The sequence below is a fragment of the Channa argus genome, chromosome 20 (assembly GCF_033026475.1).
Source record: "Channa argus isolate prfri chromosome 20, Channa argus male v1.0, whole genome shotgun sequence".
Lineage (NCBI taxonomy): Eukaryota > Metazoa > Chordata > Actinopteri > Anabantiformes > Channidae > Channa > Channa argus.
This window is the reverse complement of record NC_090216.1, coordinates 14,969,273-14,996,534: the sequence shown is the minus strand read 5'-3', so window position 1 is coordinate 14,996,534 and position 27,262 is coordinate 14,969,273. Positions and strand designations below refer to the sequence as shown.

At 39.0% G+C, this 27,262-nt stretch overlaps 2 protein-coding genes across 5 annotated transcripts; one reads left to right on the top strand and one right to left on the bottom strand.

The window, feature by feature from the left end:
• Positions 1-874: 874 nt before the first annotated feature.
• zc3h7bb (zinc finger CCCH-type containing 7Bb) lies at positions 875-18,683 on the bottom strand. 3 transcript variants are annotated; one of them, XM_067488609.1, is made up of 21 exons: positions 18,259-18,683; positions 17,494-17,555; positions 17,344-17,380; positions 16,810-17,007; positions 15,990-16,148; positions 15,645-15,779; positions 15,517-15,559; positions 15,202-15,425; positions 14,787-15,093; positions 13,578-13,636; positions 13,353-13,452; positions 13,103-13,264; positions 12,779-12,984; positions 12,555-12,655; positions 12,247-12,428; positions 11,874-11,953; positions 10,664-10,917; positions 9,859-9,964; positions 6,519-6,627; positions 6,265-6,398; positions 875-5,899 (listed from the first exon to the last, which is right to left on the bottom strand). In XM_067488609.1, exons 2-21 carry the CDS (start codon positions 17,550-17,552, stop codon positions 5,864-5,866), a joined length of 2,691 nt encoding a protein of 896 aa, XP_067344710.1. In that variant the 5' UTR covers positions 17,553-17,555; positions 18,259-18,683; the 3' UTR covers positions 875-5,863. The 3 variants fall into 3 exon arrangements, with proteins under 3 accessions (XP_067344710.1, XP_067344709.1, XP_067344711.1); XM_067488608.1 differs by having other exon boundaries at positions 18,380-18,683; XM_067488610.1 differs by having other exon boundaries at positions 14,799-15,093; positions 18,380-18,682.
• A 1,160-nt stretch (positions 18,684-19,843) lies between these two features.
• On the top strand, positions 19,844-27,239 carry rangap1b (Ran GTPase activating protein 1b). 2 transcript variants are annotated; one of them, XM_067488618.1, is made up of 16 exons: positions 19,844-19,969; positions 20,362-20,480; positions 20,594-20,721; positions 21,063-21,122; positions 21,285-21,464; positions 21,596-21,730; positions 22,030-22,188; positions 22,296-22,409; positions 22,503-22,602; positions 22,791-22,875; positions 22,971-23,124; positions 24,241-24,324; positions 24,460-24,562; positions 24,841-24,929; positions 25,467-25,588; positions 26,302-27,239. In XM_067488618.1, the coding sequence occupies exons 1-16, from the start codon at positions 19,857-19,859 to the stop codon at positions 26,384-26,386; spliced, it is 1,830 nt and encodes a 609-aa protein (XP_067344719.1). In that variant the 5' UTR covers positions 19,844-19,856; the 3' UTR covers positions 26,387-27,239. The 2 variants fall into 2 exon arrangements, with proteins under 2 accessions (XP_067344719.1, XP_067344718.1); XM_067488617.1 differs by having other exon boundaries at positions 19,903-20,008.
• Positions 27,240-27,262: the final 23 nt, after the last annotated feature.

Genomic DNA, 27,262 nt, shown 5'->3' with positions numbered 1-27,262 from the left:
ACCACATCACCCGTCACAACAGCATGGCTTTGCAGGAGAAGAGTGCGGGTGCTGAACTGGCCTGCCTGCAGTCCAGATCTTTCATCAATAGAAAACATTGGTTGCATCATGAAATGAAAAAACTGGCAACAAAGGCCCAGGACTGTTGAGCAGCTAGAATCTTGCATCTCCTAAATTCCAGCAACTGGTCTTCCTAGACATTGACAGACAATTGAAATTGACAGACATTGATAGAAAAGGGGATACTACACAATAGGAAGCATTGCCCTGTTCCAACTTTTTCTTTTAAAAACGTGTAGCAGCCACCAATATTTACCATGAAATGCTAAAATGTCTCAGCTTCACCATATTTATGTTCTACTGTGAATAAATATGGCTTGATGAGATTTGCAAATTATTGCATTCTGTTTTTATTTACACCACATCCCACCTTTTTTGAACTGGGGTTGTACAAAAAAAGGACAATGCTGCAAAACGTAGCAAACTAACCAAGCAGAAATTATTTGTGCATTGATTGGAAATACTCTAGTTAGGAGGATGAGCCTCACGTGTATAAAGTGAATAGCTCTGTACTGCTGTCAGTTCCAAATCACAGGCGGCACAAAACTGTACATATTGTACCTTTAAAATGATTTGAATTGTAGATAATAAACACATGCACATAGGTTTTGTCGTTTGTGATTACTCAAAAAAAAAGTACATTTTTACTAAAACTGTCAGTTTATTAAATTCTTTCAAGAGATTTGGTCCACTTGTTTTATCATGAACTTCAAACCAGGGGAGGAAAAAAAGCAAAAACAAAGTCAAGGAAAAAACCCAACAAAATGTAAAAATACAGTACAAAAGAAAATGCATTGTTTTTTTTTTTCCCCCCCCATTTTTACAACCCTGGTTTCCTTCTTACGGGTTGCTGAAAACAATTCAAATAACCAATAACTATCTAAAAGATTTTAAACCAATGTGTTAAGTTTATTTTGTGGCTGTGTGGGTGAGCTGGTAATGCAGATCAAATGACACAAACTGCGTTGGGGGCAGGAAAGAGTTGGAGTCACAAGAAAATTTGTTGAGCCGAAACTTGTTTCACAGCTGAAATAATCAATTTCACCTAATTAAAGAGCAGCAGTGTGTAATAACCAGAACTGATGAACAGGACAAAAGCCACTTTTGTCAGAAACCGATAATGCTTACGTCAAACGACTTTGGAAATAACCAAGTAAAAGTGTAATTAATTACATGTTATTAATCGTATTATTTCTGCTTTTTCTAGCATGAGGGACTAATGTCAACATCAACAATACTGATTAAATGCCAATCTTGTTGTGTTCTAACATAATAAGTAAACAATTACTGTATTGTGATGATGGTGTGAAAGGATTACAGTAATTTTGACTTCCATAAACTGAGACGGTCCTTGTATTTCATCAACCTAAATATAAAAAACGTCATGAATGCTTCAGTAAAGTCCTTTGCTCAGCATTAGGCCATTCATGCTCACAAGGATGTAATCACTGAAAGTCAGAAAAAAGACCTGGTATTACGTTACTTGCCTTCTGATCTAATGTCGTTGACTCCGTTTTAGTTTGCGAAATTGTCTTTTGCTGGCTCCGATTGGTGCATTGCATTAATCATGCAGCACAGGATCAGAAAGACTAATACCAAAATGTAATTATTTAATACCAAACCCTTTCCAGATAGAATCACGGATTTTTGCACCATGGTCTTCATCTGCTGGCTGTCAAACTTCAGGTCTGGTTTACTTAATGCGTCAGCATGAATGACAATCAGCCATAGTTGGTAAGGCAAACTATACAGTATACACAACAGGGCAAGCTTGTTTAAGATGGTAAGTATAAGTAATATTGTCAGATCATAATGATACTTGCTCTGTGTGCACATACAGTAGCAGAAACCTGCCTCCCCATTTAAATGTGTGTCACGACTCGCCTGCCTTTAACACATGCACAGAACACGCAGCACAGATATGCAGTTTTCTTTTTTCCTGTGGGTCAGTTACATCATCAGTGGAAGAGGAGCCTCCCCTCAAATGCTCTGTGCTTTTCGCAAAAACAAATTTAACTTCAACAGATCTTTACGCTGCCATATTCACTAGTTCATGTGGCCAAATTGAATACTAATAAAAAAAATTCCAACTTTTGGTTATTTACCAGCTACAGTGTTGCTAGCAAACGCTGACCGAACTTTGGCTGGTGGCAGAGGATTAATTGCTTGGCAAATATTCGGAACTGAAAGCATTTGAATAAATAAAGAGCATTTGAGTGTTTGGCATTCTAAAAACTTTCCATTTTTATTCCCTGAAAAACATGACAGGAACACATTACTGACCACAGCAAACTCCTCCACAGCCACAGAAACAACAAAAAAAAGCTCCATCATCTCTTATCTAAATTACCTTAAAAGGGTGTCTACGTATTATAATAAGTATCAGGTATCATATACTGTATAGTAAGCAGGATTATACAATAAGGGGTATGTATCACCTTATAGGTGTGGTATATAGAATAAGGCGCTATACAGACGTATATAGGCCTCTATGTATGCTTCTATTAGCAGAGCTGTCCATCTGTCTGGTTATTAATTTAAACAAAAACTCAAAGCACAGGCAGTGAGCAGCGAGCTCTGATTCTAGGTCAACACTGAGACAATGCAAAGGAAGAAGAGTTAACCATTAACTTTGCTTTTTTAAGTCCAAACTATAATAAAGGCCTACAAACAGAGCTCTAACATTAATATATATCATGTAAAATATCTTGTTCTACTGACAACTGAAGTCATCATCTGTAGGACTTAACTCAAGAAGCTTACAATAACTATCAGAAGATATGTTTTCTGCTCACTGACTCCCAGACAGAGGAGTGCACTGCTGCATACACAGATGCATATTTACTGTTAAATATTATATTTATACATGGATACATATATAAAGAGAAAGTTATACATAGCAATTAACATACATATATCAATAGCATATAGAAGAGAAATAGAAATAGTCAATAGATAGCAATCATTATTGACATCTTATTCATCATATTAGAAGTAGTAGTAATACGATCCCTCAAATAAGCTAATCCCTGGGCTGTTCCAGACAAACAATACATATCATCAACCCCAAAACTGCTGCTGAGTGATCAGCTAACCTGATCCAAGATCTGCATTTTAGTTTTTAGGAGCGGTATAACAGACAGCAGCCCGTGATGTTGCATCCATTTCTCTATTTGCTATTTATCCATTGACATAAATTTAGGGACTGCAGCGAGTTCAAAAAATATAAAAATAAAAACAACAGACTTTTACAACCTTGCCTAAGATTTCTATGATGTCCACTTGTTTCTAATGTTTTACATACATTGCCTATAATATCAGTACTCAGTACTGCTTGTCAGTATTTTGGTATTTGAAGGCTTTATCTGAACTGATGCAAAGAGCTGAGGTCTCTCTCAATAGAAAACTAAATAAATACATCAATTATAAAGTGCAGCGCCTGGAAAATTTTCTACAATTGGCAGGAAATTTGCTACTGGATGATATTCTGTTCATCTAGTGTAGCTGCAGCACTTAAAGAAAAAAACAAAACAAAAATCCTGGTTATCCATTCCTACCTCTCTGCTCTTGATGTAAAGACAATGTACAAATTCAGCCTCGAACTCAAATCATTCTCTACTGCAATCCTGTCAAACCAACCCTGTCTGGAACAACCCACACAGAAGGAAAATTACAAAATAAAAGAATCATTAAAAAAAAAAAAAAAAAGAATCCACTATACTCATCTAGTTCAGTGATACATATCATATAGCAATATCTCAGTAACAAGAAGTTCCTCTATGTAATCAATACAGGTTTTCTGGTTATATATTTATTAAGCTTAACCGCTAAGTTATCCTCATTATTAGTAGTATACCGTTATTTGTAAATTTGTATAATATGTGTGTATATGTATCTGTATATAGACATACCTCCATCATGTCTCCATCCACATTAAAGGCTACAATGAGATGGCAAAACATATCCTGTGTGTGTATGTGTGTGTGTGTGTGTGTGTACATGCATGTTTTTGCATGTGTGTCCAATGTGACGGTGTTGTTTATAGGCACAATGCGTGGCACAAATCGTTTCCCTGTCTCAAGCTAACAGGTTTCAAATAATGATAAGATTTATTTCAGGGGCTGCTGTTAACTATCAGGAACAACACATTCCGCTGAGGCAACCGCTGAAGGGACAAGCTGAAAGCTGCTAATCTTTTGTTAACTATCAGGAACAAACCTCTGGGTGCAGATTAGGGACAAAGGGTTCCGTTTGATGGCTGTGGAGGAATAATTGGTTTTTAGTAAAATGATGACCACAGTTCAACTGAAGAAGTGAGCATTCCTTCCATTCTTTTTTTTATTCTAATGACTAACTATAGGAAAACATTCTTACTGTATTATTTCTTTAGCCATTTTCACTCAGCTTCTCAGTCTTTAAATTATCTTTATCCTTTTTCTTTCAATTATTAGAAAGCACTTCTTTCTTATCTTTATTTCAACAACCAAAGTCTTCTGTGCGGTCAGTATTATCACTGTGCTTCAGTGCACATGAGGTCTTCATTTATTAATGAGCATCTGCAGTCTGAACTGATCAATTGCTGAGAGCAGCTCTAGCCTGGACTCGGTATGAGTGTAGCAGCTGCTTCTACATCACCCTCCTAAACCGTCACATCTCTGTCAGCTGCTAACCAGCAGTTTACACAATAATGTTTTCCCCCCTCAAAATCACCATGTTACCACCTACTGTTGTTAAGCAGAACTGACATTAAAGCATGCTGTGATTCACCTCGACATTAACCGATGGCAACTAGGAGGTTAATATGTGAGTGTATACGCATCTGTGCTCGTCCTATGCAGGAATAGTAATGATTACATAAATTAGCTATCAAGGGGCTTTTTTTAATCATTAAAGAGGGAGAGGGAGGAAACTGTAATGTTACTAAAGTTTGATTTCAGTACCTTTACAAACATCCCACAATAACAGCAACATTTTAAATGACTAATTTCCTCATTTTAAAGGCCCATGCAGGCATTACATTCATAGCGTTCTACCAATATGGCAGACAATATAACAAGGAAGAACAACTTCTCTTGGAAAAAAAAAAAAAAAATTACACTCAAAATGTTTAATCTCCGAGAAAATGTACTTTAACCCTCTCACTAAAATCCAATGAAGGAAGGAGAGGAGGATTTGGTTTTTACACAGTTTAAACAAGGGTCCTCCAAGAACCTCTTTTGAACAATAATTCGGACTTTCTTCAGTTACTAATGCCGTCGAAAACACTGAGGGCTTGGCATTTTTGGCACTCCAAGTTAAAATTTCAACTTTTTGTTTGAGCGCCAAGCTTCTATTGAGTTTTGAATTATCACCAAGCAATGTTTAAGAGCTGCGACCAGCGCACCCAAACAATTGTTTCAGTGCCACTAAACTAAAAGAGGAGCCTGGTGGACACAGATGCTCAGTCCAGAGAGCACAAGGTAACACTAGTTTATTATTTTAGTCAGAACAAATCTAGCTGTCGGTAAAATTTCTGCTTAAGGGGAATCTAATGGTGCTGTCTGTAACTGCAGCACATTATAAAACAAAACAAAGCTAAGTCTTGTATTTTTCTAACAAAGCTTAATGGTAATCAGTGCCTGTGTTTTGTGTATCATATGCTGAGAAAATGTGTGCGACTCTGTGTTTTTTGGGGTGGGGTTAAATGTTCTGCTGTGTATCCATCTGCTCCTCACACTGCTGGTTAGATGCTAGAGGAAGTCACACCAGTAAGATGATGGACTGTTCAGTTGTAGCTGGTGTGGCAGGCCTGTCTCATCAATACTTAGAGGTCCTCCCCTTCTGACAACCGCCGGCCTCCCTGAAACAACACATACCAAGACAGTTTATCTTTCACACACACAGACAATAAGGGCAATTTCAGCCAAAAGACGTGACTTCAGCAAACTTCCATGTAAAGTTGTCCAAAACTTTTCTACTAAAAGTTCTTGTCCAATGTCAAGTAAAAAATATGATTTGTGGGAAAGCTGTCAAACAACTGCTTCAGAAGTCACGGTGACTTGAGACATACTGTGAATTGCAGAATTATCCAGTCTGTATCACTATATAAATATCTTAGAAATTAGATTTTTCCTGAGGCATCTGTGACACTTTTATCTGACACAAAGGGCAATAAATCAGGGGACTGCAGGTTTGTCTGCTGATGATGGCGCCATAACCACTAACCATGCTTTCTGTGTAATCTGCTGTTATGGTGACCTGCTTGTCCTCTGGGGGTGGGGTCACAGCGGAGCTATCTGTCCGTCTACTCTGATTGGTGAGCTGCAGCCACAGTTCATACATCTGTTGCATGTCTCTCACTGCGGGAAGATGAGAATAAAAAGAGTAAAGACATTATTGGTAACCAGAATTTTATGATAATATGTAACCATCGTTGTGATCTCAAAACACAGTGGTTCTAGATGGATCCAAGTATTTACAGTTGTTGTTCTTCATGTACGTCCAGACATCCCTCTCCTCCAAACTGTGGGCAAAAGAACAGTTGCCAATATAGTGACACTTCTTCTGCTTCATCACGTGCACACACATCTGGATGAGAGACAAGAAAAGGCATTGCTTCCAGAGTGATACAGACAGCATTGCAACAGATTTAGTGGTAAAATTCATAATCAAAACAGAAAACAACATAACCAAAAGAAAAAAGAGCTAATTTTCTAATTAGCACCTGTAGTAGCAAAGCACAGTAGGTAGCACTAATGATTACTTCCATGCCACCTGGGCCTGTGAACCAGTTCAGTCTGGACAGAAAAGTACTCCACTATCCTGAGCTCCAGGATTCCAATATCACTATTACTGTCTGTTTGGTAACATCTCAGAATATGACCATCTTTTAGATAAATACAGAAACCCACCAGTCATTTCCTTATCACCAAGACAATCGTTCTTCTAAACTAAAGTTAAAAACTCACTACATATTAATCCCTAGATCAATCTTCTTATGTAATACCCATTCTTATATATACTCGTTTTTTTATAGATAGATATATATATATATATAGATATATATAGTTATATACACACACACACACACAATAAATATACCTTTACCCACACACTCTTTTTAAAATTGATTTATTTATACTCCATCTTTCTAAAACCTAGCCATTACTTAACAGTGGGGACATAGCTTAAAATTAATGCTGTCCCTTTGTCCCAGGGAAATTAATGCAGAAAGATTCGAGACCTGGGACAATAAAGCTCAGTGATCCCACAATCGTGGAACAAGCTACCAAACTGCACGCTCTGCAGACTCACTCAATATTCAAAAAACTGCTGAACACAGAACTCTTCTTCCTATGCACTTAAATCTAAAAAACAAAAACAAAACCTTGCATCTGTTTTTCTCCTTGACTTAGACTTTTGTTTGTCTTGTACCTCACTAGTAAGTTGCTTTGGAAAAAAGTATCTGCCAAATGACTAAATGTAAATCAAGAAAATTTCCCTGCGGCATGGTCATTATGCAGTAAAAATTAACTTGAGCACCCAAATGCATAATTGCCACAAGGAACATTCCATTTACCCTACAATAGTACAGACTTGCTGAGTGGCCATGCCTGTGCACTATTTAATTGTCTCCTCAATCCCAGAGAGAGGGAGAGCAGTGCTAAAGTGACATAGTGCTAAAGAGCAACGTTAGCAAGAACAAATCCATAAATCAGTGAAATCAGAAGTTCCTTTTCACAAAACTAAAGTGTACATTTCTTCCATCTGCAGGTCTGTGTGTACTAAATGCATTACACTGGGTCTGACAACGGGATTTTATGCTGTTAAAAAAAAAAAGTAAATTATATTAATGGGACGTTCAAGTTTGAATCAGATATCAGACTGGCAAGTTTCAATTTGTCAAATAGCCTCATAGATTTTAAACAGAAATGTTTCGAAACTTAGTTTTATTATAATTTAGTTTTTTAAAAGCAATATTTATAAAAAAAAAAAAAAAAAAAAAGCACATTTACACATTGTTGTTTATAACTAATAATATAACTATAATGGTAGGAATATTTTTGTTCCTGTCAGCATAGACATTCGGTTAGAAGAGGAACATCCCAGTGGGCTTTAACTGAGGTCCCCAGTGAGACATAAGCCTGTTTCAGACATGAACTCCGGACAATGTTAGGAGAATTCAGCTTCGGAAATTGCCTTTCAGACAAGCAACTCACAGCAGGATATTGCCCAGGTGAGAAGCGTCATCAGGTGTAAAAATCTACTCGATTTCCGTGCGCTATCAACACGCACAGAAGGCACAAGGCGTTATAAAATGTAAACTTTGGGAAACAGTGTTTTGTTTACAGCACACTGAAGCCGTGCAACACCAAGAAAATAATTACATTAATAATTAAAATTCACCTTTTGCCTTAAATTCACCTTTACATGGAATTCGCCAACCAAAGGACAAGTAAATAATGAAAAAAAGTTTGTGTATGCACAAGACCTCTATCATCCTCTTTCCACCTTCTCTAAAAGAATTTCTAGGGGGAAACACAGGTCATGTTCATTCTATTTAAACTTCATCCAGTTTCTATTTAATTATGAAAATGTTATTGAGTCTATGTAGAGACTCTGTAGATATGAATGAATTTCCACTCGGTTGTAAGTTATTTGGGCCAAATCTACATCAGTCTGATGAAACACTCTTGCAGCAAATCCTCCTTTATGAAGGTGATAATGTTAAATGTTGGGTTTGAGTTCAAACTCGGAGTTGATTCAGATTTGGACCATGTTTTTTTGTGCTGTTCTTTTGTTAAACTTGTGGTGCAGACAGAATTTGTTATTCAGCTAGTCCTAACAGATGTACTAAATGTGGTGGACAAAATAGTAGTAAACTGTTTTTTGAAACTCAGTTAGCCGCCATTTAATCATTCCTAAAACCAGGTGCTACTGTAGCCAGTATAATCATTTGCTCTTGCATATATAGCCAACATTCACAGAGAGAAACAGATTACATTTGGAAGAAGGTTATTTGTCTTATGGCAGCAGAGCACAGGTAAGTGCTGTACCCTAAAACAGAGCCAAACAGACTAAAGATTAAGATATAATTGTGAGAGAGTACAAAGTGATCAAGAAATCTACTGAAAAAGTCAAACTTGTATTTTACAACTAAACTGATTACTATGTATACCAAGTGCATACATTGATGGCACAGTATGTCAATCAGAACAATCAGAAGGTGACTTTTGGGACTAATTTGGGTCCATGGTTATCAAGTCTGGGACAGTTAAAAAGTAGGATTCAGATGTTTGGCAGTGATATTCTCTGGCTGCTGATCGCAGTGATCTAGGGCAATGTTGGGCATTGCTCTGGGGTGGACAGTGGTGTTGCTGGGTCACCACATTCCAAATACCACAACAACACTTGACTGTTAAGCTCTCATAAACAGGCCCTCTCCTCAGGTTTTGGGAGTGCTCTAGGAAAATATCAATCAATGGGTCGGTCTTCAGCCATTGGTATTGAGAGCGATTCGGAGCAAAAGAATATCACTAATTCAAAACAAACAACATAACTTACAGACTTTACCCAACTGGGCCTAACCAGATGTCCCAGATGAAGCCCTGATCTCAAGAGTCTTAGTCCCACAAGTCATGGTTATCCCAAAAGTGCTGTGTATAGGCAACTGGACTTGCTTGTATTTGCTGTAGACATTTTACCTCTCATTCTCTTCAGGTCTCTGAGCAGTTAGTCAGAACTGAATAAGCCTTTCAGATGAGACGTAAATGCTGAATACAGTTTGGGTAAAGAGCAAAAAAAGTAGGATGGACTCACATCGTATTGCTGTGGATAGGTGCGGGAGAATGGCAAAGGTCGAACGACAACCCACTTTTTCTTCTCAAATGATTTTACCAGCAGGACCCGACGCTCCTTTGTCCAGCTAGAGAGACATAGACCCAAAATGAAGTATAACAAATTAAACCATCAGAAATAACTAACATTTGTTCTTTTATACAAATGTTCATTATAATATATAAATTTAAAGAATTAACACAAATTCAATATTTGGAGTCTACATAGGGTCAGTAATGCTACTGTATGTTTACATTAAATGCTGAAGTGGCCCAAAACTGGAAGTATGGACAAAAAAAAAAAAAAAAAAAGAAAAAAAGAGATCATGTGAGATCCAAGATCTGATTCATATGTGGTGCGTGAAAGGGATGCGTGGAATTTGTGTTTTTTATTTATTTTTGTTTATGTTCTCTGTGCACATGTGCATATTGCCTCAACATCAGTCATTGTTGACATCTTACAGCCCTTTAAAACAAACAAAAAAAAGAGATCAACAGCAAAGATAGATGAAAACAGAGAAGTTTGAAACTTATAAAGAAGTGTCTGTTAAAACTAAACTGGAATGAACTTATAGTAAAAGTAGTTGTTAGGAAGCTGCACAATTTGACAATTTGTGTCTCACTCACACATTATTCTATACATGAGCCTCACATTTCAGTAATTGCGAGTCAGTTTAGGACAACAATGGTGTTCTCACTTTGGTCAACCAACAAAAATAGATCAGATCTGGCAAAAACTTTGGTATTCACCATTAGGATCTGTGATGTGAATGTAGCCTAGGCCTCACCTGTGACGTGCTTTAGCAGTGCAGTACTTGAGGTTCTTGTCGGGCTCGTTCACCTGTCCTTCTCTCCAGCACTGACCGCACACAAACTTAATTTTCAGATTGAGAGGTCGCCCCCTTCCTGCTACTGCTCCTAACCCTCCTACTGGGCTCACACCACCCCCATGTCCATCTACCCCAACTCCTCCCCCTCCTCCCCCCATTCCCCCAATGACCCCTGTAGGTACACTGCTGCTCGAATGCGGGATATGGATAGGCTGAAAGACAGAAGAAAAAAGTGATATTTTTTAATGTAAATATCACAAATATGATTTGTAGTTAAACCATTTTTAAACTCTATTATTCTAGCTAAACAGTTATTGCAGGCAAGTTTTTTAAGATATGTAATTAAAGCTGCCCTGAATGTTAACAGAAATGCAAAAATAGTGATAACATCAAAGTCTGTATGTGCATCAGTATCATTATCACGTAGAGAATGGGAAACTGCTGTTGCGCCATGTCGTGAGGATTCTTTGTCTTTCTGCTGGCGAGTTGGGAGCTGTGTACTGTGTGTTTCATCTAACAGTAGGTCAGTGCTGCTGCCACAGTATAGAAAAGTACATTGTACTCTGGCAGTTTGCCGGATTTTGAAATTGATTTCGCACAAACCACTCAAAAGCTGTTCATCTCTTTATTGTTATTAGAATTCCCTCAATTCATTCCAAGATATCATAGGGAAAAGGAAAAGAGACTGAAGTGATTTCATGTTGACCTTTGATCTAGGTCAAAGCTCAAGGAGTTTGTGGATGCTTATTTTAAATTTAAGCTAATCTTTGACACCTCTTACCTTTCACCCCCCAAATATAAATCTGTTCACCTTTAGGCCCAAGTGAACATTTATGCCAAATTTAAACATGCTGAAGCAGTGACTGAGGCAATAAATAAATAACTACATGTAAATTTTTCTAAATGTAGGTCTTTATGGTCCTACTGTACCATTTTTGGTGCACTGGGATAGGATATGACTTCTGTGTTTATTATGCTCTACATGTGAAAAAACTGGCTGACATATGTATCGAAGTAAGCATGTGGCTGTCCACACTGCACAAAGCTGTTGCAAGAAACTCCAAACGACAATAACTACAATACAAAAGGGGGTTTGTCATACTTAATTGGTGAATTCATATCTGGTGTAAAACAAAAACAGTTTTGTTAGTTTACTTTCCTGCCTCACCTTCTGCTGTTTCTGTGAATTCTGCTCCAGTCTTTGCCAGTGCCTCTTGGACTCTTGCACCATCTCTTCATGGGTGATACCTGAAGGAAATATTAGTACCTGTTCAGTAACAATCTGTTATTTTACTAGATGCTCTATTAATTTGTTATTGTTGGTTGCCGATGTTGACTCTTATTTTGTTTATTACACAAAATTTTCATATCAGTGTCTTAAAAATACAGCGCACCTCTCTCAATAACAGAACATTACACTGTGTTGTGGGTTACACTTTATTATGCTTGTGAACTACAGTATAAACTTCCATCCCAGCTTAAACTGTGCAAAATTATTTTAACAAACTGAAAAAGACAACAGTTGTGTGCGTTCTACCCACCAGTATCCTGCTGTAGGACCCAGCATTTGAGTTCTATGACAGAGTGTGCAAAAGAGCAGCTGTCTTCACGCTGGCACCCATAGCGAACCTCGTGGCGACATACGTCGAACTGGCAAAGGGGGTGGAGGGGACGCACCTTACTGTAGCGCACATTGGCTGACCTCACAACATGTACTAGGCACCTGCATCCGGCAGAGGTTTGGAATAACTTTTAAGGTGTTACGGCACAGTAAAGAGTGAATTTGCATTTCATTTAACTAAACATGATTTGTATTCAAACCAGAACCAACATAATATAGAGTATATACTTGTTATCATCAAATGGGTGTCGCGCTGTGAGGTTCGAACAGACTGCCAAGTTTTCTTTGCTGCGTTTGCTGATTATGCGAGGCTTACTGTCAAAGCATTCCTGTAGAAAAGGTAAAGAGATCCAGATGAGACCAAATCCCTTGTTATCTTAACAAGCCAAATGTGCTGATCAAACCAAAAGAAAAAAGGCACAGGAGTATCTCACAAGACCCTAAGAGCTTACCTCACAGAGGAACATGAACATGCCCATATGGAGCTGCAGCAGTCTGGTTACACTGAGCGCTCGTCTCTCTGTGCTCCCCAATGGATCAAAAAGCAGCTCTCGGCTCAATGCTCCTTTCCTTTCCTGTGTCCACACATCTATCTCCTCCTGGCAGTAAGCAAATGTACAGTTCTCCCCATACTGGCACTCCTGGCGCTCCTGTACCTCTGCAGGATACAGACAAAACATGAAAACAAGTTAATTGCATTTGCCTGCTGCCTACATGATTTGAATTTCATATCTAGAAAATACATGCAGGTATATAAAATTTACTATATTCTTTACCTTTACAGAGTACAAATGCCCCCAGGAAGTTGTTCCGTGCAGGCCGAGGCCGTATCCTTTTCCAGGTGGGGTCATCTGTGTTTTTGAGGCGACAAAGCAGCACATCTCTCTTGCAGCGGTGTGCTGCCTCTGGCTGATATTTGTAGTCCATCACCCTTGGACCTGTAATAATAAGAAAGACAAGGTGAGGTTACAGCACAGTCACAATACTTACTGCTCACTTACTTAAGTGTCATTGAGTTGAACCGACCTATTCGACTGTAGCAGGCATGGCAGGCCTGTCGAAACTCATGTGTGGCTGCCAATGGATTCCTGGAGAGCAGGGACAGGTTGGTTCCTGCTGGACCATTCTGAAGGAGAAGAGGAAAAGGAGAACTAATATTTAAAAAAAAAAGCTCAACAAATAACAAACATTAATGTCACATAAAAACTAGTCCGTCTTGCAAACAGAATAAAATAAATAAATATTACTCACTGCATGGGCAGCACTGTGGTTGCGCACTCCAGGAATGAAGCTGTGACACACTCGTCCTCCTAAAGACCAGAGACACAAAGACCCTGATGTCAAACAGAGTAGTGTAATTATGCTGAGTCACAACGTCTGCTCATCAGCATTAAGCAGTTCTATTTACAAGTAATTTCTGGTGTTTATCTAACAATATATTTTTCATTACAGGCAGGCCAGCTTTGAAAAACATGACATGTTGTGCTTCTTATGTTATCATCTAGAAATGTCCGGATAAATGGCATCTGCGTGGATCCTCTAATTAAATATAAAAATGTAACTGTACACACTGACGAGTGATGAGTTTGTACACTTATGCTGGAAATATGCCAAAAAACTGATATGCTAATGTGACTATTTAGCTCATCACTGGTATGATGTGAAGTGTAAATGGGCTGCACTTTAAAGGGGTTTTCTACCTGTTGGCCCTCAAAGTGCTTTTACACTGCTTCTCATTCACCCATTCGCACTCAAAATCACACACCGAGGGGGGAGCTGCTATGCAGCTGGCCAATACTGACCTGGAGCAACTATGTTGGGGCTCAGTGTCTTGCTCAAGGACACTTGGTGGACGACCACTCTACCTTCCAGCACCACAGATGCAGGGCTATATTCAGCTAAGTGCTTGTTTTTAGGCATTACAGATGAAGCAAAACTGATTAAATGGACAGATGTATCCAGCACCAGGTCTTTTCAGCTGTGACTAATGAACATTAAATTCGTGAGTAACTAATTGGTTCAACTGTTCTCTGTACCTGCCCTTCATATCAGTTAAAGACATAACATTCTCACAGTTATTCTTTAACTATTATCAATGATTTCAGCTTAGAAACTTAAAATGTTTGGACCAAAAGCTCTAGTATTTGGAGCTAGTAGTTCCTGCAAAGTAAGGTTTATCTGATTATCTCCTGTTTCAATATGTAAAATAATTATTATTATTTATTATTATTATTTACTACAAAGTGGTTAAATATAAGGAAATCAGATGGGTAACAAAGCCAACAAATATAGATCAGAACACCTCTATTAGCATAACTACAAGATTTCCAGTGACACATTTTAAAAATGCCCACAACTTTCTCACTGTACTTTGGATGTACTGACTGACCAACACAGAGCAAAATTCAAAATCTATAGTAGTTTACCCTCATTTATATGAAAACAAATAAAGTCTTTTACCACTTAGCTCACCAGGGAGAGTGTACTCAGACAATGAGTCTAGGCCACCAGCAGCAACTCCTGCTTTCCCTTCTCCATCCGTGGCCCCTGTAGAGAATCCCCCCATTGCGTCCTGCGCCTGGGTGGAGCCCTGGTCCCGCTGGGTCAGTGGGGAGTAAGACTGTAAAGAGGGCATATCACTAAAGGAGGAGCTGAAAAAGGCTGCAGGAAGCTGTGGTGATGGGGCCGGAAGGTTGGGGGAGTAAGGAGGCCGGACACCAACCGCCGTGTTGGGAAGGTTGGTGGGGATAGCACCCTGGACTGGACTCTGCAGAAGGAAACAGAAATTTCACTAGTTTTAAAAAGGTTGTTACTAAAATATTAACAGAAAAAGAGAATCTATGGTATTTTTCGTTTCTTGCCCGTCCTTGCTTACCTCACTGACTTTCTTGGGGATACTTTCCAGCAGACTTTCTAGCTCACCCTTCATGACACTGCTGCTGCATTCATCCATGTGCTCCGACACCGGCACAGAGTATGGCATGGGAGACAAGGTCTGGCCTGACGTGTCTGCGCATGGAGTCACTACAGGGGGTTCATCACTGACTGGGATGGGTGTGGCCAAAGGAGCAGGGATGCACTGTGCGCTAGAGATGTCCGCTGAAAAGGAAAACAACAAAGACAAAGAAATGAGCATGGAAATAGAGATTGAAGTCTGGGTGTTAGCAGAAATGGTCAAGGTTTTCCATACCTGGTCCAATGTCACCTAGAGATTCCAGTCCATTTGAGGACATCTACAGACAACAGTAAAAATTAAATATATTAGCCTCTCACTAAGTTACCCCATGACAAGAACTACACTAAAACAACTGTACCTACCTCTCCTGTGGGTGGGGATGTCTCCCCATGACTCTCTCCTTCTGTAGGTGTGGTCTGAGGGCTGACATAAGCTTTACGGCCCTTTAGGCCCAGTTTGTTGGCTAGATCCTGAGCCAGCTCAGTCACTTGTCTGTCCTGGAAGATGGGGGAAAAAAAGAACAAGTTTCATCACCTACAAGGTGAACTACTATAAGAAACATAGTTTAGTCCATGAGATCGAATATTGTCACATTCATAATTACATATACACTGACACTTCATTCTTTTCACTAATCTTCAATGGAAATCCCTGAAATTTAATCTTTATTTCAAACTGTAGTTTTATTATCTGTGTTGTTGACATACTTGCGGTGCTGTCAGGAGGCATTTGGTTCCGCACTCATAGGCCTCTCTGAACCGTCCCAACTCCCTCAGACAGAGTGCTTTGCGGTACAAAGCCCTGCGACTACCTTCTGACACACACAGTGCACTATCACAGTCCTGTACACCGCGCTCATATTCCACCTGAAATAGAAAATACAAGGATTTTAGTGTCACTTAGCATGGAGAAATAGTTCCACTAAACCTGCATAAAAGGTGAATGAGCTAACAAGAGTTTCCTCTGTATTTTTTCTATAGTCACTATGCCTTGAATGGTTGGGTAAATTGCCCGCAATATCTGGAGACAAGTCCAGTATATGGCATACCTCTTTTGGAAACGTTGGACTAAGTAATATCTGCCTGAGCTCCAAAGGGGGCAAAAATGGACACATGCAAACTGAAAATTTGTTCCTGGGGACATTGTGTTAATTGTTGATGAGTCTGCACCTTGACACTCATGGGTGGCAAAAAGATGAACATAGTCTAGTCCGCTAGGTTCGTATCAAGGTCTGCGTCCTCCAAGAATCAGAATGAAACAGTGAACACTCTTCTTCTACGGTGTGTCAAGTGCTGGTGACTAGTAATTGTTTCTAATATTGAAGAACAATTAGGGCCTGGCGACAGTGCACATAATGACAAATACAAAAATCTATCCTAACTCAGAAGTTGGGGATAATCTACAATTGACATGGTGTATGATTAAACTGTGAATGTAATACAAGTTAGTGATCTATACACATTCCCCACTGGGGTTTGTATGCAATTCCACAAGGTTGTACAAGTGACACATCCCCTTCTCCCTTACTGTCTGATAGTAGGCCGCAGCCCTGTTGACATAGAGGCTCTCTAGCAGTTCATGAGGGATGACAAGAGCCTCAGCCTGGGCATAGCGTGCAACACTGATCCCCTCTCCATACTGCTGGGTCGCCTGTCGCCAGTCTCCATCTCGAAAGCAAGAGTTACCCTCATCCAGCAAGTTACATACCAACTGGGTCAGAAATGTCTTTTGGGGGGAGAGAGAGAGAAAGTAGTTATAGTAACAATAACGAGATACAAGAGGTGACATACAAATTTATGGTAAGGTGATATGGGTCGGTCAGTAAGACACAGGAACAGGCAAAACAGCGGAATGAGAGAGGGAAGAGGAAAAACGTTAGAGGACAGGATAAATGTTTAAATTCCACCCGACAGTAAGAGAATAAGACAATAAAAAAAGAGAATCAGACAATAAGAGAAACAGACGTGAATATAGTCATGATAATGTGTGAGAGTGAAAATTCTAGGAACACAGTGCTGATAAAAGGCTGTTAATGAAAAATGTGACAGGATAAATGCAAACCTCATAACTCTCTGGTTCTGGGAAAGGCAATGAGGACCTGTGGACAGAAGACAAAAGGCTGTCATTGCTGTCTCTGCTGTACATTTTGGTAAATATGACTAGTTCGGTTGTTGAGGGGAGAAAACAAGGAAATATTCGTGGTTCACTTACTGGATAAAGCTCATCGCTTTCTGAATCTCCTCTCGACGCTTATGTCTTTCGGGATCCATAGCCTGAGGGCGAGGACAATGTTTACTTGCAACAGCTTAAAGTTGAGCTTCTTACACAACCGTTTTAACAGTTTTGACAGCTACAATGGTCTTGTCTACACAGACGTTTAGCATCTCAACGAATAAGCTTTGAAGCTGCAATTATTAAAAACGTCTTTGACACGCACCACCTAACTAACAGTAGTTTAATTCACACCAAGGCCTGCTTCAAACATAACACTAAGCAATCGTCTGACTTGCGTTGAATCAACAGCGAGGACAAAGCTAGCTGGGTAGTTGTATTAACGTTAACGTCGGTACATACATGATGCAGATATTCAAGAAAATAAGGGGAAGGGGAACGTTACACACAAGTTAACCACAGAAATATTGGGAGAAACCCCAATTGGCTAGTTAATGTTAGCGTGTGGAATGTAGGCTTATCCGTTATGTAAGTGTAAGTGTGACTCAACTACAACCACACAAAAACTGGTGCATGTAAAGTAAATAACTTGCATCAATTTCCATTCCATAGTTTAGCACTACTTGAGTGAGTGTGCCCACCGACAGGATTGGCGAGCTAACGCTACTTGCTGACTTGGGCTAAATGCTAATCGCTCTAACGTGAACTTAGCTAGCTTAACTGACATTTAAGAAAATAAGAATTCAGTCAGATTTCAAATTAGTTTCATTGATATAGCTTGATTTACAGTTTACAAGTAATTACCTTCCCGCCGACAGCTATAGCTAACACTACACTTCCTACAAATCCGGTTTCCAGATGAGTTAGCCAAGAATTCAGCTAGCTACTAGTGGAGTCCCAGTCCTCACTCAGCGATGCAACTCACCGAGAGTTTGCTAAGTCACTGCGCTTTTTCAGATCTGAGAGAGCTTCACAACGCGTCGTCGATAATGATAGGAAGAACTAGTAAGCCAAAAATCAGTCAACATCCAGGAGCATATTTGTAAGGTTACTGTCCCTGTCATTGGTATGTGGACGAGGTACGAGTTTCTCCGCGTTACGGCCGCTCCAGTACACTTTATAGCTAGTGTTAGCAAGCTAACTGCCAACAGTTTTGGGCAGTGCAGTATCGCAACAAGTTTCCAGTAGAAGCATGCCCACCAGAGGACAGCAAAAACGGTCACCGAGCTGATTGAGCCCCGTCTTCATCTCTGGTAGTTGAGCAGTGTAAAAAAAAAAAAAAAATACTGCTTTCGCTGTATTATCATCAAAACACAGCTGCAATTTAAGCAAAAAATCCTTCTTGTTCAGTGACAACTACCAAACAGAATCAGGAAATGGTTTATTGCCAGGTACAGTTAAAACTTTACAGTACTAGGAATTTGTCTTGGTGACAGGTGCAAACATAGAATCCAAAATATAAACGTGCAGTTGCAGTTTACATCTTATGTCCGTCCAGACTCATATTGTAATTGGTTCATCTATAAGTCCAAATGGATGATTGCCCCGGTTGAAATTCCCTGCAGGCATTTTGGGTTCAGGGTTCAGTTTTTACAAGAACACAATGGACATTGGCTGACTTTTGCCAACGGTGACTTTATGAGCCAACCAGGGTTTCCTCTTTTTTTTGTTTATGTTGTGTATTGTAAGGTTAATTAGATTAATAAGTTTATGTACATGTGTCATTATACTGATGATGTCATTAGTGACATAATGTGGCTTTGATGTTTGCCTTTATAGTTTTGCCTTTGTAGTTTTTCCATTTAAGTTTGTTGACCACTTGTCAAAGAAACAATGCAAACCAAAGGTTTTGTTACAAGAGAGTTCAGTTTAGCTTAGCTATTGAAAGGAATAGACGTTGACTACAAGTGAGACGGTAACTGAAGCAAAGGCACTGACAATCAAGTTAGTGGAGACCACAACCAGGTAAAAATGAAAGGTTTAGTGAGTAGCTGCAGAGGCGCACGTTTTTTTCCCCCATGTTCTGTAAAAGGAAAAGCAAGTGGGTAGCATTTAATCAGCAGAGATGTTTTGAGTCATGTTTCTCTGCAAAACTAGAATTGTTAGAAGTTCTAGTTTGTCACATAACAAATAGAGCCAGCAATGTAATGAAGAACTTGTGGAAGAATATTAAATAATTGTTTAAATATTTTAGAATATTATTGGCTTTTTAGTCATGGGCTTTTGTATTGTATTGTCTGTCCCATGGTCCTATAACATGTCTAATATATGTATTGTTCAAAACTACTTTGAAAGGATAGAAATAAAAGTGAAAATAGATTAAAGGGGGCAACTCGAATGATCACTGAAGGCTGCTGGAAGGTAACCGGGCGGTGATGACAATGTTCCAACGATCACCCTAGATGGCGCTAAAACACAGAAAGGTGACCTTTTGCTCAGTCGGTATCAACGAAGAAGAAGACAGGCACCATAACGTCACTTGGTTTAGGAACCGGCGCGCTGTACGGAAGGAGCGGTGTGTTTTTGCTGTTATTGTACTAGATACTATTTTTTGGTAATTGGCAGTATTATTAACAATGTTCTGCTTTCTATTGAAAGTTATATGATTATCCTATTGGCCGAGATACACCAGAGCTCACTCTATAAAATTCAAACATTCGGCCACATCAGGCTTAGTTTAACGAGTTTCTGGTGTTGCGCCCTACTATTAGCTAGCACCTGTGAAGCTAAAAAGCTAATTCCGCTGTTATTAGTAGGTCTTGTAAGCTACGGATGTTAGAAATTATTTTGTCTTTTAAGGTTTTTTTTTCTGTTGTAATCATTTACATGTCGATCTGAACTCTAATTATTTTCTATATTTACACACATTCTGCATATTTATTAGATGCCGTCTCGCTGTCTTTTCAGTTTCATTATGGCTTCAGACGACATTGCTCGGCTGGCTGATGTGCTTTCCAAGACCCATGTCGGAGACGGCGAGTTGAGTTATAAAGGCCTGGGACTGAAGCTGGATAACGCAGAATCAGGTCAGAAACTAAACAGTGCAGCAGAGAGAGGGTTTGGGTTTTGTAGTGTTGTTATCACTGGACTCGTCCTTGTTTTCTCTTCAGACCTCTTAACTTGCTGTCTTTGCTTTCAGTGCAGGGGCTGGTCCGTGATATAGAGCAGTACCAGGGTCTCAGAGCTCTGTGCCTGGAGGGGAACACTGTGGGTGTGGAGGCAGCTCAAACCATTGCCAAGGCTCTGGAGAACAAAGATCTGCTCCAGGTACCCCTCAGTTCATAGCTAGCAGTGAGAGATTTTGGTTTTATTCTCCTAGATAACCTGAGTTCAGCTAAGAGATCAAGGTATTAAAATGACAAAAGGAATGCTTTTGCCAGGAGGCTATATAATAATATTACATTGTTATAAATTTAGGACTGAGTTGGTATTGTAGGCTGCTGAAGCTCTTTCATCATCTTTAAAATGTAATAACTCTTTTCCCTGGAGCTTGTCATTCAGATTTATCTTATGCATTGGAAATAAATGCTTTCACACAAATGTTCTGAGTTAAACCATTCATGCCAGCTTTCAGTACTTTTGCAGTTTTATTTCTCTTATCTTTTTAGAGATGTTATTGGAGCGACATGTTCACTGGAAGGCTACGCTCTGAAATCCCAACAGCCCTGGTAAGAACATTAGCTAGTGGTTTATGCCGTTACTTTGGCTTTCAATGCTTGCTTTCTAATATTGTTTTAAAATGCTTCTTTTATTATTATACATTTCAACATTTTCATGTATTTCTGTGAGTTCATGTATTCTTGTTGTGTTTTCTGTCTGTGCTTGATCAGAGGTCCCTAGGGAGTGCATTAATGAGTGCAGGAGCCAGACTGACAGAGTTGGACCTGAGTGATAATGCCTTCGGGCCAGACGGTGTGAAGGGAATCGAACAGCTGCTGAAAAGCCCTTCTTGCCACACTTTGAGGGAGCTGAGGCTCAATAACTGTGGCATGGGGATTGGAGGAGGAAAGGTGTGTTCACAAACAAATGCACCTCCAGATCATTCAGTCAAATAGAAGAAATACAGACAGTATAGGAGTTTGTATATGTTCCACACAAAACAGGTGTTGTAGAAAGTAACAGGACTGTATGGTTTGTGTAGATCCTGGCTGAAGCTCTGACTGAGTGCTACAGAAAGTCATCAGCGGTAGGAGCTCCCCTCAAACTCAGAGTGTTTGTTGCAGGCAGAAACCGTCTGGAAAATGAGGGAGCCAGCGCCCTCGCCAAGGCTTTTCAGGTAGGCCTAAAGAACACTCATGCCCAAAGTGATTGACATAGGTTTTTAATACATGAACAAACTACAGGAAATCTAAAGTTGTTAATTTTATGTTTTGATGCTGTTTAAACATTTCAACTTTGTATGTAGTAGAATATTTCTTATTTTTATTGAAAGGTACTCCATTATGTTTTTGGTTTTTAAGGCAGTTCAAACTGTGGCACTATTCATTTTTCATTTATATGAACATGATGTGACTACAAAGAATATAGATCTACTGCACTCTAGGCACCTTGATTTATACTCCCCTTCTGTATTAGCTGATGGGCAGCCTGGAGGAAGTTCACATGCCCCAGAATGGTATCAACTATGCTGGTGTAATAGCATTGGCTTCAGCTATGCAGCAAAACCCAAAGCTTCGTGTCCTTAACTTCAATGACAACACCTTTACCAAGAAAGGAACACTGGCCATGGCACAGGTATGACTTGTGTATTTCCCATTAGAAGAGCAGAATGTAGGCACTATGTTAATGCTAAACTTTTTTTTTTTTTTTTTGCACATGCTTTTCTTCTGTTGACCCTGCAGGCTCTGAGGCACCTGAGGAACGTAGAGGTGATTAACTTTGGTGACTGTCTGGTCCGCTCTGAAGGAGCCATCGCCCTAGCTGCTGTCCTTAAAGAGGGACTGCCGATCCTCAAGGTCAGATCCCCTTTTTGGTAAAAGTCATTGTTTTTACCTGTGTCTGCTCTCACCTGCCTTACTGAAATGCTCTTTTATCTGCTATGTTTTTAGGAGCTGAATGTGTCGTTTGGTGAAATCACAGAAGCTGCTGCACTAGTGGTGGCTCAAGCAGTCATGGACAAGCCTCACATGGAAAAAGTTGATCTGAACGGTACACCCATTTCCACGTTCAATGTAAAAGTTATGGAATTAGTTTTCAGAGAATTGTAATGGTGCTGGAATGTTAAGTATAGTATAATTAGTTTAGAAAAGTTGTGAAATTTCATGAGGATTTTTAAACCTGAGAATAAAACCATTGTACAAAAGGTGAAAAGTACACTTGTGCATGAATCTTAACAGGTAACTGTCTGGGAGAGGAGGGCTGTGAGGCTTTGAGAGAAGTTATGGAGAACATGGACAAAGGAGACTTGCTAGCATCACTCAGGTAAGTGTGTGTGTGTAATGTAAGTCAGTGAATGCGTCCTGAATTTTAATGAAGGATTTTATTACTAAAAACACCAAACATTGTCTGGCCCTTAGTGATGATGAGGGAGAACCTGATGAAGAAGACGATGACGATAATGAGGAGGAGGAAGAGGATTCCAGTGATGAATGTAATGAGGACGATGATGACATTTTAAAGGAAAATGGAGTGACAAGAAAGGATGACAGTCCTACTAAACATCAGAGCTCAGTAAGACAACACAACTTTTTATACTTTGTATATCCATGTTTGAGCGGGTATTTAAACTGTGTACAAGTGAAAGAATTGTAAAACGGGGACATAATTTTGACTCATTACATTAATTTAAAAATGTTTCTTTTAGAGGTGAAATGGTTCACAAAATGTACGATTCTGTCTAGACAACAATTGTGGGGTCACTGGTTTTGGTTCAGCATGTTTCTGGTAAAGCAGTCTCCTTTAAAATTCAGGCATTAGCACAATAAACATTTACCTGTCAAATACGTAGTGATAAATCTTAAATAAGAGGTTTTGTTATTAATTTATCAATTAATGCAGCTTTGTTATTTGTACATAATTATGGTGGCATTATAGACATAAATCAAAAGCACACTGTATTAAAAAAACACTACTCTGTTCATCATCTTTTGGTCAGTGTTGCTTATGTGTTGGTGTGAGAGGATATTTATAACAAGCACTTTATTCAAAAGCTAAATTCCTGCATCTGCCACAACTACAGTTGGCTGCATATCTTTTAAACCTTTACTTTATTTATGGATTTTTTTTTTCCTGTCTGAATCTGCATGGGGAGGTTGTTTAAATGCTACAGGATGATGTTGCCATTTCCTCCCCTGGGCTGTCATCAGACAGACTGGGGCAATGTCTTCTTATATGGTTCATCATATTCAAAGTATAACTGATAGCATAAGTCTCACCGCAGACTGTTTGCACACCTCCGTCATTGTTTTATTCAATCCCCCCACCACCCCCACCCCATTCATAATATCGTAAACATTGATATCAGGAATCCTCAAATGAAGCAGACTAAAATATTACCCGCAGATCTCTTCACTGTACCTTGTCTTGTCCCCTTGCCGTTTTTAAAACTGAATGACAGCAGCACTCAGTGTTTGCAACTTCACTTTTACACGCTAATTAGTGCAACATCATAGTAAAGTAATTATAAACTTGTTTCTGCATCTGCCTCAACCTATTTTAATGGACAAAACAGAACACACGCTTCAGACTAGGTTGGAATTTTTTTATTTTCTTTTTTTATTTTGTATAAACCAGATGTACACAAGCTTCTTTCCATGGTTCAGATTGTGACTTTGTGTTTGCTCTCAGGCAGAGATTATGTCCTTCCTCAGCTGCCCCTCTGTGGAAAAGCTTACTCAGCTAGGAGAAATGAGAACAACCCTGCACCAACAGGTGGGAATTTAAAAAAAATCTATAGAATTTTTTTTTTCTGCTCCCGTACAATGAGCACAGTTTGATATCACTGTCTCTCTTGTACACACAGAAATGTTTGAAGATAATATTTTTTTGCATATCCCTTCTCACCAGGTTGATGCATCTGACCCGTACAAGGCTGCTGATGTCTTTCTGAAAATTGCTTCCTTGTACAAGGAGGAACCCGAGATGAAGACAGCTGTTCTAGAAACTATTGGTGAGTAAAATGCTACTTTCACTCATATTGTTTATTTTTTCACTTTTCTTGTTATTTTAAAAGTGTGATACCGTGTACACTCTGACAAGGCTACACACACACAGTGCATCTAGTAAAAGACCACAATTGCAGTGGGCATGCAGTTTTGTTTTGATGCTGCATATTTTGTTGCTCTCTCAGTGGTTCAAACCTCAGTTTGGTGTTGATGGATACAGAGTCATTTGTGAGACTTTCTTCTGCTGTATCATGTAATTGACCTGTATCATTATGTCCCGCAGATGTTGTCCTGAAAAAGCTCCTATGTGAAACAACCTTCCATTCATATCGCTTTCTCTCTATACTGCTGATCAAGCTAGGACTCCTTAAGGTACAGTGTCGATACAATGAGCTGAAGACATAGATTTGCCAATTAACATGGAATATTTTTTTCTAAGAAGAAAAACTCAAATCAGTTAAACTGCTTATTGTAACTTTATTTTTATTATTAATTACACTTTTAATATTTAAAATCTAGCATAGCTCAGCAGGTTTATTTGGGTCTGCCACAGTGCAGTCTGTTAAACACACACATCAGTTTGCCTAAAAGTCTATCAGGCTGACACCTACTTAAAGTAATAAGAATTCAAGTAGGATTTACATCTGCAAAGGCTTTAACAGTCACCAGTTGTAGGAAGTCTACTTTAAAGGATTCCCTCTGCTACCAAGTCTTTTATACTGTTACTGAATCTGTTATTTCTTCTCACATGGGGGGGAGTTAAATATACACATTTATGATTCATTAGGACACAGTTATTACAGGGCTTGCTTCATGTTTTACTTCTTTCTATTACAGCTGGATATAATTCAGAATTTAATCAATCTGTATCAGAGATTTTTAATTTTCTACATTTCTGATGTGTTTCAGGGAGAAGGGAAGATGAAAAAGGAGTCACTGGTCCCAGGTCAGCTGTTGTGTTTGGAACATGCTGTCCAGCAGGACTACTTCTCTCAGCACCACATCTCACTGCTTTACACCTTCATATCCAAGTAGGATCATTTTTAAGCTACATAAGTATCTTAGTATCATTTGTCAGTGTGTAGCTGGTGGGGTGGGATGGTCTTAGGCTGTGTTCAGAGAATGGAAATCATTCATGTGAATAGATTTGCTCTAAATTGCCACTTACAAACGATTTAAGAGAATTTGTAGCATTCACCAATTTTCTTTTACTTCAATTTTGTCTTGGGTACAAACAATATTCATGAGTATGCATCATAAACAGACTGACCGCCCTTCTCTAAAGGGAGAAATCACTGCTCATCTCATCTGTTCTAATCAGATCGGATCTAAAATCTCAAATGAACGTGGAGTTTAAATGTGAAGATTATTGCTAAATTATTATTCTGTTCATCATATTGTCATCAAGGCTGGCAATTTATTTTACTGTGATGTAGATTTTTGATTTTATTGGCAAATTTCATCACTGCAGTTCCTACATCTTGGTAGTGAAAATTCTCTCCCTCTTGTTGCTGTTTGCAGACTCTGCCACATCTAAAGATAATATAAAATGCTGTCTGCACGTATTACATAGAGCTGTTGGTTAAAGCCTCTACATTAGGTCTTAACATATACAGCTCTCCAATTTGGCTTTTTTGGTTGTATTTTACCAGGGTATAATCCAGCTCCTTGAATTGTTTTAAGGCAGGCCAAACATCTGTGTGAATACACTCTTACTTGATTTGGTTTTTGTGTGAATTTGCAGAAACAGTGACGCTCTCAAGTCCTGCAGGAGTGCCAGCGAGAGACTGAGCTCTGCTCTGCAGAAGAGGTGCCATGACCAACACTGACTCCACAGGTCAATGTTGCCAGAACCAACACTGGGACTGATACACACAGAAATATAAAATGTTTTATTATTTTTCTTTTAAATGAACAAAACCAAATGGGATTCTTAACACTTGAACAAGGGACTCAGACAACCACTTACTGTATCTCCTCTCGTGATCTGTGTATTTTATGAAGGTGTGATGAAGTCTTTTCAGAATCTTTTAATTTTTATTTTTCTACTGATGCTTGTGACTTATATTTTTATAGAAAATCTAGATACAAATGACAAAAAATAGCGGAGCACATTTAAGATAAGCCTGTGGTTAATGTCTTAAAGATGAAAGATTGTAATGTGAGCTCACATTAGCCAATAACAGTTTGGCACCTTATGCAACACACACTATAATGGTTTGGATTAAGTCACAAAACAATGCATCTGTTGCAACTTTGGAAATGTCCGTGTTCTGATAAACACATCACATAATTTGTTGTTGCCTTAGACCTCTGTCACATGCTCATTCACCTGTAAACTCACGGTGTGCAGTGTCAGAACTGGTCAGTGCAAGATACTTATTTATGTCAATAAATAATATCATAGCTCAGGGGACCAGAATCACTTTTACCTGATTTTTATTTCCCTCATTTGATCATGAATCACTCTTACTGACTTTGTATAGCACAAGTGTAACAGCAGTGTGTTACCTCATAACTGTTTGTGTGGGTTTATTTAGCATTTAAGGGAAATATGAAAATGGGATTCACTTTATTGGCATTGAGATAATCTGAATAACTGTGTGGACCACATTTATATCATCAGGATAATGTTTGTTAACCTGAATTCTGTCTTAAATAGAACAAATTCAACAAGCTTGACTCTTGTCTTTTCAAATGTTGAT